At 30.6% G+C, this 13,941-nt stretch overlaps 1 protein-coding gene across 1 annotated transcript in view; it reads left to right on the plus strand.

Moving 5' to 3' along the window:
* Positions 1-1,801: 1,801 nt before the first annotated feature.
* LOC145276984 (GTP-binding protein Rit1-like) overlaps positions 1,802-13,941 on the plus strand; it is a 173,004-nt gene continuing 160,864 nt past the window's right edge. Inside the window, exon 1 of the mRNA XM_080128551.1 lies at positions 1,802-2,136. Coding sequence (XP_079984677.1) covers positions 2,046-2,136 — 91 coding nt within the window. The 5' untranslated portion in view covers positions 1,802-2,045. The remainder of the gene's footprint in view (positions 2,137-13,941) is intronic.

Consider the following 13,941-nt stretch of genomic DNA (forward strand, 5'->3'; position numbering starts at 1 on the left):
ACGTGGTGAAACAACAACAACTATGAAGATGAGGATAACAGGCCGCAAATAAATAAATAGTACCTTTTTTTAATAGTATTTATTTTTAACTACAATAAAATTAGACTAAAATGTCTTTAACGAACAATCTTCTTGTCCAGAATTTCCTATAATAAAAACAAAAATAAAGAACAATCTTTATGAAGTATGTACCCGAAACGAAACGAAAATACCATACAAAAAAAAAAAAAAAAAAAAAAAAAAAAAAAAATCGCGTAAATTGATCAAGTAGTTTTATTTTAAAATAAGAAAATCAAATTTTATGAGTGTCCAAAGACTGACTGTCTCGCCCACCATTTTGAAATTTTCTCAAGAAACAATGAGGGATAAGTAACTCAACAATAATTCATACTTACTAGATTTATGTTGTAATGCTTACGAATTCCCATTAATCGCTTATTATTTTTTTTATATATAAAACTACTTGATCAATTTACGTGCTTGAAATATGATATTTTTTTCTTAAACTAGGGAGAATTCTGGCCAAGAACCGATTTTTTTTTTTACAACTAGTGTGTTCGTTCTCCACGACTAGTATTTATTTTTAATTACTACAAAATTAAACTTAAAAAATGTTTTTGCAACAAATAACTTTTTTTTGATAAATGTGCACATGTATCTTTATAACTAAATAAAGAAATTAAATTCTATTTTTAGATTACATGTAAACACTTTGAAACTCGACTGCGAAATAAATAAATAAATAAACAAAACTATATATTTTAAAATTTAGAATGAGAGATCAGTTTCGTATATAAATTTCACGTAAAATAATTCCGGGCCAGCAATTTATAGTCGGATAGCGTTTATTAAACGCCGTTTAAAGAGCATATAATAGAAACTGTTGTTGTGGTTGTTGTTGTTGTTAAGGGAGATGAATAAAATTAAAAATCAAACCAGTTGATAGAAATTCGCGTGACTTCTTTCTAAGAAATGGCAAGATTTCTAAGAAAAAAAACTGAAAAAAAAAAAAAATAATAAATAAAATAATTACATGCCGCTTTTAATCCTATTACTAACCTTAAGTCCGGGTGACAATAAACAATCTCTTACCTTAAAAAAAATAAAAGTATTATATGCCTCTATTAATCCTGCCACTAATCCTAAGTCTGAGTGGCAATACATTTCCCAACAAAAATAAATAAATAAAATAAATAAATAAATAAATAAAAAAACAAGAAATTTGTTACGTGTTGTTAAAATGCTATCAGGTCAGGAAGTCGGTGATCATTTTACGTTAAATTGAACTTAAGTTAACATTTAGAAAAATTATTATTAAAAAAAATTTGCAGCCTCATTTTTCAGGTACAGGCAAAAAAAAAAGTAGAATCTCAATTTTCTTTTTGAGGGAAAAGTAGCATAAAATGTACGGCTAAAAACAATGCCCATTCTTTTCAGTTAAGTTTTTATTTTATCACTAACATTTTTTAAGATATTTTTAATCTTAAACTTGCGACACCTTTTTTATGGTTTTAAAAAATTCACTTTTATTTATTTTTAACTATTATGAAAAACTTTTCTTTTCTTTTTTTTTTTAAAATTTAGCCTTGCGGCAAATAACTTTTTTGACGGTATTTAAAACTTTTCCCTAGTACTAATATTTTTTAAACTCCTAACAGAATTAATATTTTGAATTTGTCCTTTTTTTTTAACGGTCATTAAAATTTTTGTTGTTGTTGTGAATGAACTTTTATGTATTTATTTATATTTATTTATTTATTTTTTTTTTTTTAAACATCTTTCTTGTTCCGGAATTAATAATAAAAACAAACCAATAAATTTTTGCTCAGTCGGCGCCCGAGCTCAAGCGAAGGAGGCGGGGTATTTGTTTTTAACTTTATAACATCGAGTTTTTAACTAGTAAATTAGACGTGTGTAAAAGAAAGGGGTTAATTACTACTACTTCTACTGTCTTGTTGTTGTTGTGCTAATAGTAATATTACCACTACTATTGTTACTCCAAACAACAAACTGGAGGAACTGCTGTTTTAGTAGTGACAGCGACCATGAGTTCACAATCAACAGCGAATTCTTCGAGCAAAGGAATTCGGGTCTACAAAGTTGTTATCTTGGGTGACGGTGGAGTTGGTAAAAGTGGTAAGTAATATTTACCTATATTTATTGCCATGGCATCGATTTTTTAAAATTGCATGCCACTTTTTTTTTAGGGAGGGGGTCTAAAAAAACAAAGAAAAAACAAAAACGGATTAACAGCGCGAACTCCGAGTGTCCCAAAAAGATATCCAGATTTCAATCTTCTTTACATGCTGTAGTGGATCAGATTTTATGGGACAAGACGCCCTGTCATATGACTTCTACTCTTCTCTCACACACGCACGTTCTTATAAGTGCACGCGTATTTCTGTTTTCGAAAACAAACAAACAAAGATACCAAATGATTCTAGCAATTCTACGAAATTCTGGAATTGTCATCTAAGTACTTGGTATTTTTATTTTTCCTTATTGAACTATGCGTACATTCTACAGCTTTTTAAGGTCGAAAATATTTGCATTTGTTATGCTTTTAAGCATTAAAAAAGAATGACCCGGACAACGTGTATGAATATGATTTTGATGATGCTAATGATGTATCCATTGCAATACTTTTTATTTCTTTTACTTGTTTGTGATTTTTTTTTTTTTTTTTTTTGTAAATCTTTTTATTGATTTGTCCTAAAATAAAAATTGCATTTTAAAATTTCTTTTAATGAAATGCATGCATAACTCTTGCAGCCTTTCATATTAAAAAAGAAAAAAAAATCTCCATCTATATCATTTTCTACTTTAAAAATAAAACAGCTTAAACGACCGAGGCTGGAAATAAGGAACGTATTCCATATAAAACTTTTTTGCCCCCCGTTCACAATATTTCGTTTTGGTAAAATTATTTTGTTGTCGACATAGTTTGTGCTTTGCTCATATGTGGAACTGGAACTTGCAATATAAAAAGCTAAATACACACACACATATATATATATATATATGTATACATAAAAAATGTACCTTTATTTATTTATTGATTATATTTGAAAAAACAAATTCCATTTACCATTTTAATACTTTAGATCAGCAGCTCCTCCTCTGCTCGCCCATATTGGCTCCATAAAATCGGATAACCTATTTCAATAATTGTACAGCGACCACACAAAATGAAATCCGGGTTCTTGAAACGAAATCAAACGGGGGGGGGGGCTTATCGATTAATTTGCATTGTTACCATTTTTTTTTTTTTTTTTTTTTTTTTAAATCTTTATTTTTGTTTTTTAGTGTTATTTCTAAAACTTTCTTCAGTCTCGAGGACAGTTTATTTATTTTATTGTTTGTTTTGTTAGTGTTTTGGCAAGACACTAACAACACTAGGACTAATCGTTCTTTGGATTTTGTAGACACTGTCTTGGTCTACAAAATTCAAGGGACGGTTCAGTTCACCTTCCGACAGCCAACTTTTTAAAAATTATTTCTTTGGCATATTTTGGTGCTTATTAATATTGGTGATCTTTTAAACCAACGCATTTCCGGTTTACGCATTACGTACTTACTTGTCATGGTGAAATTCGTTTAAATTCCAAAAATTTCGAAAAGTGATCCAGCAGAAAAATACAAGTAAAAATAAAATTTCTTTTTTAATGTAAGAGTTGTGCAACCAATAATAAAAAAATCCCCAACGTAAGCAAGCACCGATATATATTTTGTTGTAGGTATCTTCTTGGCATGTCTGCGTTAAATATAACCATCTATATAAAAACAAATTGTCCCCGTGACTGAATAAAAATAAATAAAATAGAAATAAATAATACAAATGCAACCATTTCGTCTATTGTATGTAACGCGTTATAAAATTTCCACGAGTTTATATCACACGCCATGGGGGCTGATCTATATAAGCTCACTTGGTTAGCTTAGCTTACAATTTGAATTTCTTAGTTGAAATAAATCTTCGTATTCTTGAATAACCCTTAAAACAATAATTTCATGCATTTAAAAAATAATTTTTGGTAAATAAATTTTACTTTTTAATATAGATGGATTTCGTACGGAGTGTCAACTTGACCCGACTAACGTTTCTTCGTTCTTGTTGGAGTTTATGGTTTTGTTACATTTTACTTTTTTGATACCAAATGTTAAAATCAGGAATTACACAGGTATTGAATTCTTGCTACATTGCAACTTTTGATTACCTTAACAGATATTTGTTGCATAGGAAACCTTTTGGAAGATCCAAAGAAAGTTGTTTATTATGACATCACAGAGTTTTTATAAATATTTAAAAATTCCAAAAGGTTTTAATAAATATTTAGGTTGTTCCAGAATTCAATTTAATAAAAATAAAAAAAATATATAAAAAAATCTGGTACTCATCATGCACTTAGTGATCCGATCCGTACTGAAATAATAACGTTATTTAAAAAGCCATGGTGCGTGAGGGGAGGGTGTTTCTGTTTTGCACCTATTCCTGTACTTTAACCTTACAATTGAATAAAAAAACATATCATAAAACTTTAATTAAACTTGGAAATACGATTTAAAAAAAATAGCGCGGATCAGTAAGTGCATTAGCACCAAAAATCTTTGTACACCCGTCAACGAACGAAAATTTCATATTCCAAAATCACGTAGCTTTTTAAAAAAAAAAATCTAGAAAATGCTTTATTTTTACAATTTCTTGCGATTTTCTGATTTTAAAATATCGGTAGTTTGAATTGTTTCCGTTATTAAATATAGAGGATGAAGACACGCCGTTTTTACTTTATCATAAATTTTGATTTTTCGTAGTTAAAAAAACAAACTACTTTATCAATTTACGTGATTTTGGGAATATGGCATTTTCATTCCGTGATGAGTAGTGTCGTACATGAAGACTTTTCTGTATTTTTTTTTTTTTTTTTTTTTTTTTTTTTTTTAATTATGTTGAATTTTGGAGTTGCACCAATATTGATGCAACGAGTGGTTCAGATTTTTAAATCGTAAACAAAAAATAATTTTATCAAAATTTATTTAATTACTATTTTTCCTCTCACTTTTTTAGCAACAGATTAAAATGTCGCTTCTTTTAAAGCTATTGATTTTTGCTTTTTGTCATTAGATTCGTTTATATTTCATTTGACTATCGAAATTGTCAATGATTATACAGATTGAAAATCGCCCGAATTCATATCCTCGCAGTTTCTATTTATTCCCCTCCCTCACCACGATGGCAAAGTTAGACATAAGGTCAGTTTTTAATATGGGCAAATCTAACTCCATCAAAGGAGGAGCGGAGCGCCAGCGGGGAGCGCTGAATAACTTCCCACCTACCCGGATAAATAAGGTTATGCCTGGAAGGTGATCTCCTTGAACTGAACATATACTACACTTTGATTATGATTAAAAAGGCAGAGAACACCAGTCTTCTCTTATGGGGATGTGTATACATCCGATTATCAAATTTAATTAGAAGCAATTGTCAAGTAATAAAATGTTTTTATTGGACTTTTTTAGGGTATAAAGGCAGTTTATTTTATATATAGTTGATTCTATGTCGATAGAAACAATTTCTCGCACCTATCAAACCATGTATGAAGTACTGCTGTCATATTTGGGCTAGTGCTGAATCTCTATCCCATTTGAGGGTTTTTAAGCTGCAAAATGCATCTGTAATTTGATTGGCCCCTATTCTTTCTTTCTGCAACTTCTCTTTCACAGATCTGATGTTGCTAGTCTCTGTCTTTTTTTTTATAAATACTATTATGGCATGTGTTTAGAATTGTCTGATCTATACTCTGGTTCCCTTGTTCTAGATTACTTGAACCATTGGTGTAGTGGTCGCCATCAATTCAATTTTTGATACCTCCTTGTAATACAGCTTCCTATTCCAGTAGCTTCTTAACAAAAAAAAAACAAAAAAAAACTGCAGGCTTGTGCAATTCTCTTGTTGACTGTGTTGACCATACTTTTAACTTTGATATTTTCAAGACTAAGGCCAATATGCATCTCCAGCATTTGCAATCATCATCTTCAATTCTTGTTAGCTCTTTACACCATGTGGCCTCCCATTCTGTTTGGAGCGATTTCCATATATACTAGGGAACGTGTGTCTGTGTACATTTCCCTACGCAATAACTCTGTCAATTTTAAGTCTACAGACTCGAAATTTGATATACAGGGTACTGAGATTTGGGAAAATCTTTGTAATCCGTTTTCGGCCAGAAATTTGGCTGTTAAGGGATCAAAGTTCAACGATTTTACCTTTGAGAACTCTACCAAACTTCTCCGCTAATTTTGGGTATGAACAATTGAAATTTTAGATATAGGTTTCTTGAACATGGATCTAACTTAATAACTTGATTTGAGCCCGACACAAACGTCAAGGGGGTTATAATAGGGGTCAAAGGTAAAAAAAATTTGACTTCTGCAGTCTCTACGAAATTACTCAGACAATTTCTGGTCTAAACATTTGAAATTTTACATAAAGGGTATTCAGAGATTTGGCAAGCTTTTTAATCGGTTAGTTAAATTTTTTGTTTGCCTAAAACTTTCAACAGAGGCGACGGATTCTTCAAGATCAGTATCGTTTTGAAGTTCGACCTTTCAGATGACAAATATCGAAAAATTGGCTAAAAACATTATCTTCACCTTCAACTGGCCACTTTTCTACAGAAGGGGGGTAGCTTTTTTCGCCGCTATTTTTGAAAGTCATTCTCTCCTTTCGATTGTCTAGCCTTAATTAAAACCTACATCATTTCCGGTTTGGCGGTGGTCGTAACAGCAAAGACGTCAGGTTTTTTCCCCGTTCTTTTCCTCCTTGGCGGTAGGGGTTCGAGCCTGCCTTCCTACTACCACTTTTTTTTTTTTTTTTTTTTTGCTCAACACAAACACCCGGGCTGAAATGCTAGTATATATAATATATATATATATATATATATATATATATATATATATGAAACCTTATTTGTGTGTTCGAGTTCGTTGCCTATGGACTCAGAAACGGCTGGTCTGAATTTTTGATTTCACATGTAGGTACTTGAGGAGTCTGGGAGTGTCCTTACGTACATCTGATATATATAGAAAATCGATAATTGAAAAAGTCCGATTAAAGAAGGAAGTCCCGATATTGACCAAAGTTAATACTTTTATACAACTTAACATCACAAGTGCATTTAAGTTTTATCAGTGCACAAGCAGAAAGGCCCAGCTATAAAAATCAACTGTAATTTTTTTAGGGGCGCGTGAAAACAGTGTGAAAATCTAAATTTTAGAAAGACATTCTTAACGTGGGGAGGGGGGCATTGGAAAAAACTAATATTGGCGTATAAATTATTTTCTTTATAAAAATAAAACATTATCAATTTACGTGATTTTTGGAATATATTTTCTTTCTGTCACGGATACATATATCGTACAGATTTTTCTATTTTTATTTTATTTTTATATGGAGAATTCCGGACAAGCCCCCCCCCTTTAACTTAAAGGTGAAAAACTACTTAATCAGTAAAGTTTACTAACCCATAAACCATCCATCAGTCAGTTATTTTAATCAATCCAACGTTAAATTGTATTTAATTAGATTTGTTTGCCGATTTACACAACCTAGAGGAAAGTAATTGATCCCGGGATTCACAGATTATCCCATAAAGGGTTACATGGCCAGTATTGAGTGCTGTCAGGAGTTATTTATTATTAAAACTCTGAACTTACTGGAATAAAATGTTTATCTTCTCCCACGGCAGGATGATGTGATACAAAGGTCGGGAAATTGAAATTTGAAAAGCTTCATCGTGATTAGCAATAAACTAACACTTCCTCAAAGGGTTAGAAGGTAATGTTTCGGAGAGCGAACTCATTAGAACTACATAAGGCTATTTCTAATTTACTGGAATAAGCTGAAAAAAAAAAATCCAATTCGATGAAACAAATTCGAAACTATTTAATTTTTGCATAAATGTTGAAATGGGGTTGTATATTATCTCTGCTGCTGCTCCTATGGGAGAGGTCTCATATTGGGCACGACTTCCGTACGATGATAGTGTATCGGATGTCTCTGATTGCGATTTACGGAACAAACCGGAAATGATGGAAGCAGTTTACGATTTGACAGCCGCAAGAAAATGGATTAGGTTAGGGTTAGAAAGGTCGAAAAAATTTCCGAAAATAAAAATGATATGGAAGAAAATTAAACTCATTAACACGGATAGATGGGAGGGGGGTAATTAAGTCAGGGAAATACTGAAAAAGTTGTTTCAGTCGGGAATTTAGCAGAGGAACCAACGGAAAAAAGTGGGGAGAGGGACAAAAAAAAAATCAAATATACAATAAATAAATGAACACTTCTACAGTATACGGACGGCGGCAATGGTAGGGATCGATGACTCCAATTTCCTTTTAGTCAAATACATATAATGGAGAATTCCGGACAAGCCCCTCAAATACATAAATGGAGAATTCCGGACAAGACCCCTCCCTCTTTTTAACTTAAAGGTGAAAAACTACTTAATCAGTAAAGTTTACTAACCCATAAACAACCAGTCAGTTATTTTAATCAATCCAACGTTAAATTGTAATGCAAATAATTAACAAGCAAGATTTTTTTCCAAACACAAAAATATTTCAAACCAAAAAAATTGTATAAAAATGTATCAAAATATAATTGTAAAAATATTTATTGAAAAGTCTGCGTAAGAAAATATAATTTTAATAAAACAATGGTAGTTTTTTTTTTTTTTTTACCTACCCCAGCGTACTATTAACACCCCAACCTCCCCATGTTAAGAACGGCTTTCAGAATAAACACCCTCAACCTCGAAAGCCGTTCTAAACATGGGGAGGTTGGGTGTGTTTATACTACGCTGGGACAGGTCGTAAAAAAAAAAATACCAAAAGAATTTTGTAATTAAAGCAACATTGGATTTTTATAAAGTGAATTTTTTTTTCCGAACAAATTAATAAATTAAACATTTTTCGAAGTAAAAAGAAAGAAGTAAAGAAAAAAATGTGAGATGAAAATATTACTATTTTTTAAATGTAAACTTAATTTTAGTCTTGCACTTTTAATTGTTATTTTTCGAATTAAAGCAACATTGAATTTTTTAAGATAAAGTTTCCGAAGAATTTCCCAAAAAGAACGAGTTATCTCTTGTCCTTTGATCTGGCAACTGTTTAAGGAAATAAAAAAAAAATAAAAAAAATAATTAAAAAAAAAAAATGGCCGCCGTCCGTATATTGCAGAAGTGCCCTAAAAAAAAAAAAAAACTATATCACTTGTGATCCATTCAGTATTTTTGAGTTAGCAGACCGAATTTCAAGCACACAATCCATTTAGTTCTAATATTCTACGGGCTTTTAAAAAAAAATTTTTTTTTTTTTTTATTTCTTTTTTTATAGAAGTTACGGGCCGTTTTCTAATATTTTGCACGGAAAATAGCAATATTAGCTGCTTTAGTGCTTTACATCAAGTGGCTTCATTACTTTGTGATTTGTCCATAGATTTCCATTAAAATAAAGACATAAGAAACTACTGTTGTTAGAGGCCAGATTTCTAGGGGTATCCTTTGTGTAATGCATAACAGAAATAATGCGCGGAAGGATCGTTAAATTATGCATAAAATATACTCTTTCATTGTTTGAACGTTACATCTTGTGACGGACTGTGGCAAAAGGAGTCATCGTAGAGAAAGAAAACGATTAAAAAAAGATAAAGTAGACCAGAGACAATGCGTTCATTTCAAGGATACGGCGGTGGTGGGAAGAGAAGAATTGTTATAATTAAGGTTCTGTGAGATTTGGGTTGGTGAATTAAGGAACGAGTGACGACGATGGTTCTCTGAGAGGTCAGGACATGGTTGGCGGGTTGATTAAGTACAATTGGTAGCTGCTTGATCGATTTGGATTTTATTTGGCCTTGTATATTCTTGAATAAATTCAGAGCCACCACCGAAAACATAATTCCGTACTTTAATGGAGACGCTTTTGATTTGTCTATACAATCTTTTTACATACGGCGTAACCCGGATATAAGAGATCAGAATATATATATATATATATATATATATATATATATATATATATATATATATATATATATATATATATTGTGTGTTTCAGTTCCACTGGATAATCAACGTCAAAATATATGCGCAAAAACCTATTTACGCACTTTTTATTTGGACTGCGCAGAGTGAGCATCCGGTCATTTGTATGTCGCCACAGCATTAGAATTAGACAGATATTAAAACAGTCAAAAGATTTCAGGACATATTAAAAAAAAAATAAAATAAAATAAAGGGGAAAGGAAGAACAACAATCTATGTCAACAAGTTTTTTTTTTTTTTTTATAAAATGAAGTTGTTAAATGTTCACATGCCTTTGTCCTGTCCATAACCAAAAAGAAAAGCATGATTGATTATTGGACAGTGAAAAAAACAAAGCAATAAGCACAATAAGTTTTGTTTGATTTGTTTATTTTCTTAATAATAGTTTTATTTTCCCCTGTCGACGCAAATATTATGAGTGAACAAAGTAGAAATTGTGTGTGTGTGTGTGTGTATATATATATATATATATATATATATATATATATATATATAATTATATACACACACAAACTCATATTGGTACATTGGTTCTCGTCAGATCACCAAAGTTAAGCGACGGTGAGCCTGGCTAGTACCAGATGGGTGACCATTTGGAAATTCTAGGTGCTATGTGTGCTCTCTGCTTATTTCGGCATTGTTTCCAGTCGTCCTAGACCTCCACTTGCCACTGGTATTTAATAATGCCAACTCAGTAGAGATGTGTTTGGAGATTGCGCAATTCTTGCCGCAAAAATTCCACGTGCAGGCATCTCTAGTGAGTATCCATAGTCTGTTAAGACTGAAGGAAGCTACTAATATATATATATATATATATATATATATTCGGGGGGGGGGGTTATTCAAAAGTAATGGACTAGTGAATTCAACGAGGTTATGAGATAGTGCTCAATAAAAAGAGCTGATAATACTTGTTTATTGTTATATAAACATGGTCACATCCTGCTGCTACACATGCTCACATCCCGCTGCAATGAATTGAACATTTGAATAGTCAAGTCGCTGCCTGATGATATCTGTTGTTTGATTGAAACAAGTGGCTGTTTGTAGCAGCGGGATGTGAGCATGTTTATATAACAATAAACAAGTATATATAATATATATATATATAATATATATATATATATATATATATATATATATATATATATATATTAGTTAAACGTCATAAGCTTCAGAAAATGCAGAGAATATTTTTTCATAAATTTATAAAAAAAAACAAAAAAAAAACGTATTTATTAGTATACAATTGTTTCGGTCTTCTTTATCGCATAAATGTATGTATGAAAAGATGTATGTGTGAAAATATTTAACTGATAAACTTTTAAGATAGACATAACACTGAAATTAACAGGAAATAGTAATCATACACGAAGGATGATTTATAACGAATAAAACATTTGTTGGGATAAATGAATTACGCGTACAGAAATATGTCGACAATTTGAAATGCAAAATGTTCATTTCAACTTACCGACATATTTCTATTACTTTTGTGCATGCGCAAATGCATTCATAGTTTGAAGTGGTTTAATTTTAAATCTTTCTTATCTGTCAATAGCTCAAACAGTAGGGAATACAGCTGAAGCACTAAATGTGTTGGTTTGGATTCAAGTTGATCACACCAGTAGGTGTATCAGAAGTGGCCATTAAAAATGCCGTATATGAACTTGAATAAATCAACTTGCTATCTTTCGAAGCTTATAACTACTTGAAAAATGTAATTCAAACCCTAATTTTTTTTTTCAATTAAAGGAGCAAAGACCAAATTAAAAAAATTAACAAGTTTAATAGCAAATTATACAATATTTGTTTTTTTTTTAATCGGTTTTCTTTAAAAAAGGTTTAAAGAAAATCAACGAAATTTTACTTACTTCGATTATAAAAAAAATAAAGAAATTCCAAAATCACTTACCTATAAAAAAATTCTATTCAATGTGTACTTCCATTGTTCATTAAGAATTTATCCATATTTATACTTCGATGTTCTTTTTAAATAAAATACTTTTTTAAACAAGGATTCAAAAAAAAAAAAAAGAAAAACCGAACTCAGATTTTTTGACTTTTTAAACAACTTTAATAGTTTATTTTGGAAGTATATTCCATACAGAAAATAAACAACCTACTTTAAAAAGAGAAATTATGAGGTTTTATTTTTTATTCGCATTTTTCTGTTAGGGGTGTCAAATTCCCAAAAAATTGATACACCTATCGCACGCACCAGGTCATTTTTTATTTTTCGAAATCAGTACTATATAAAGTAGAATATATTCAATAGTGAGTTGGCTCTGTAATACGAAATCTGCCTGAATTGAAATATAGTTAAGTGCATTTTATGACCAGGCTGAATTTTTAGTTTGTGCTAGTCACATGTTTTTGTCATGTACAGAATGCCCGAAGTATCTATTTTCTTGAAGCCTTCTCGAGAGAATTGATATTTTGTATATTCTGTATATAATGAAGATATATGTGACGGCCGAAACAATTGCATGTTAATAAAAACTGTCTTTGTTATGAATTTATAAAAATTGTTCCCTGGATTTACTGAAGTTTATGACGTTAAATTGGATTAGAGCTCTAGTTTTGCACTATTAAACCATAACTTAAACTTTTGTGTTAATTAAAAATTTATGCACACACGATACTACACTCTTCGTCAAAAATGGAAAATAAATAAATAAATAAATAAAAATAAGAATGAGGCTTCTCTAGAGTTTGCACTATTAATCATACAAAATAACGTCTCAATCGGTGAAGTTAAAGGGTAATAAAAATCATCTCGAATTGGTAAGTTTAAAAAGAAAAAAGATCTTACCAATCGATAATGTCAGAAAATCAAAACCCGATCTGAAAATGAGATCGGGTAGTTGGAGAGAGGTAGGGAGTGTTTTTTTTTTCCCCCTCAGTCGTGCATTTGTACATTCCTATCGTGAAGGTTTATATAATTTTTACCATTTTTTTATTGAATTATTTTTCTGTGTTCCTGTTTTAAATTAAAAAATTGTTTTATTTTTTCAAGATTATATAAAAATTGTTACGCCGAAAGTTACGCGTTTATTCAAGCAAGGAAAATATTAGAATCTTTAAATAAAAATTACGCGAAACAAGTAATCTAAAAAATAAAAGTAGAAATATTTTTTGCAATTATATTTTTTTTGTGTGTGAAAATATTAAAAAACAATGCTTAATTCAATGGTAATATCGGCAGTTCGAGAAATTAATTTTTCTTGAGTTATATCAAATTCATTAATACGGACTTTAGGAGCTTTTTCGTAATGTTCCTGAAAAAATTATTATTTTTTTATTGTTACAATTTATGACGCTTTATTTTCATAAAAAGCAGAATAATTTTTTTTTTTTTTTTACGACTGAAAACCATAACTTTAAACAAAATACCTTTTCACTAATAATCAAATGAAAATAATGAGTTCATTATATTCCATGATCATTATTTGATAAATACTGAAATTTTCATTAAAATTGGTTAATTTCCTGATTTTTGGTGAATTTTTAAGTGAAGGGAGGGGTCAAAATGTTTATATATTTTGAGCGTAGGCATTCATTTTGCACGTACCTAAAAATACCCCATTGAGTGTCTCAAAATCTGAGTTTGAAAACGAAGGTTCGTGGTCTGACAGAAAGTACAAAAATAATTCATGGTGCGTTCCTTCAAGGTTTACGCCTTCATGACCCATACACATTAGGCATCTATTGTACTTCACAACTAAGGACTAAGATCAGTCACCTCCTACTTTCACGAATACGTTGAGCCTTCCCTTCCCTAAAGAAAAAAAATAAAAATAATAAAAAATAAATAAATAAAACACAACTTCCTAGA

This window comes from Euprymna scolopes, chromosome 5, assembly GCF_053919585.1.
Source record: "Euprymna scolopes isolate OS-2025 chromosome 5, ASM5391958v1, whole genome shotgun sequence".
In the NCBI taxonomy this organism is placed as follows: Eukaryota; Metazoa; Mollusca; class Cephalopoda; order Sepiida; family Sepiolidae; genus Euprymna; species Euprymna scolopes.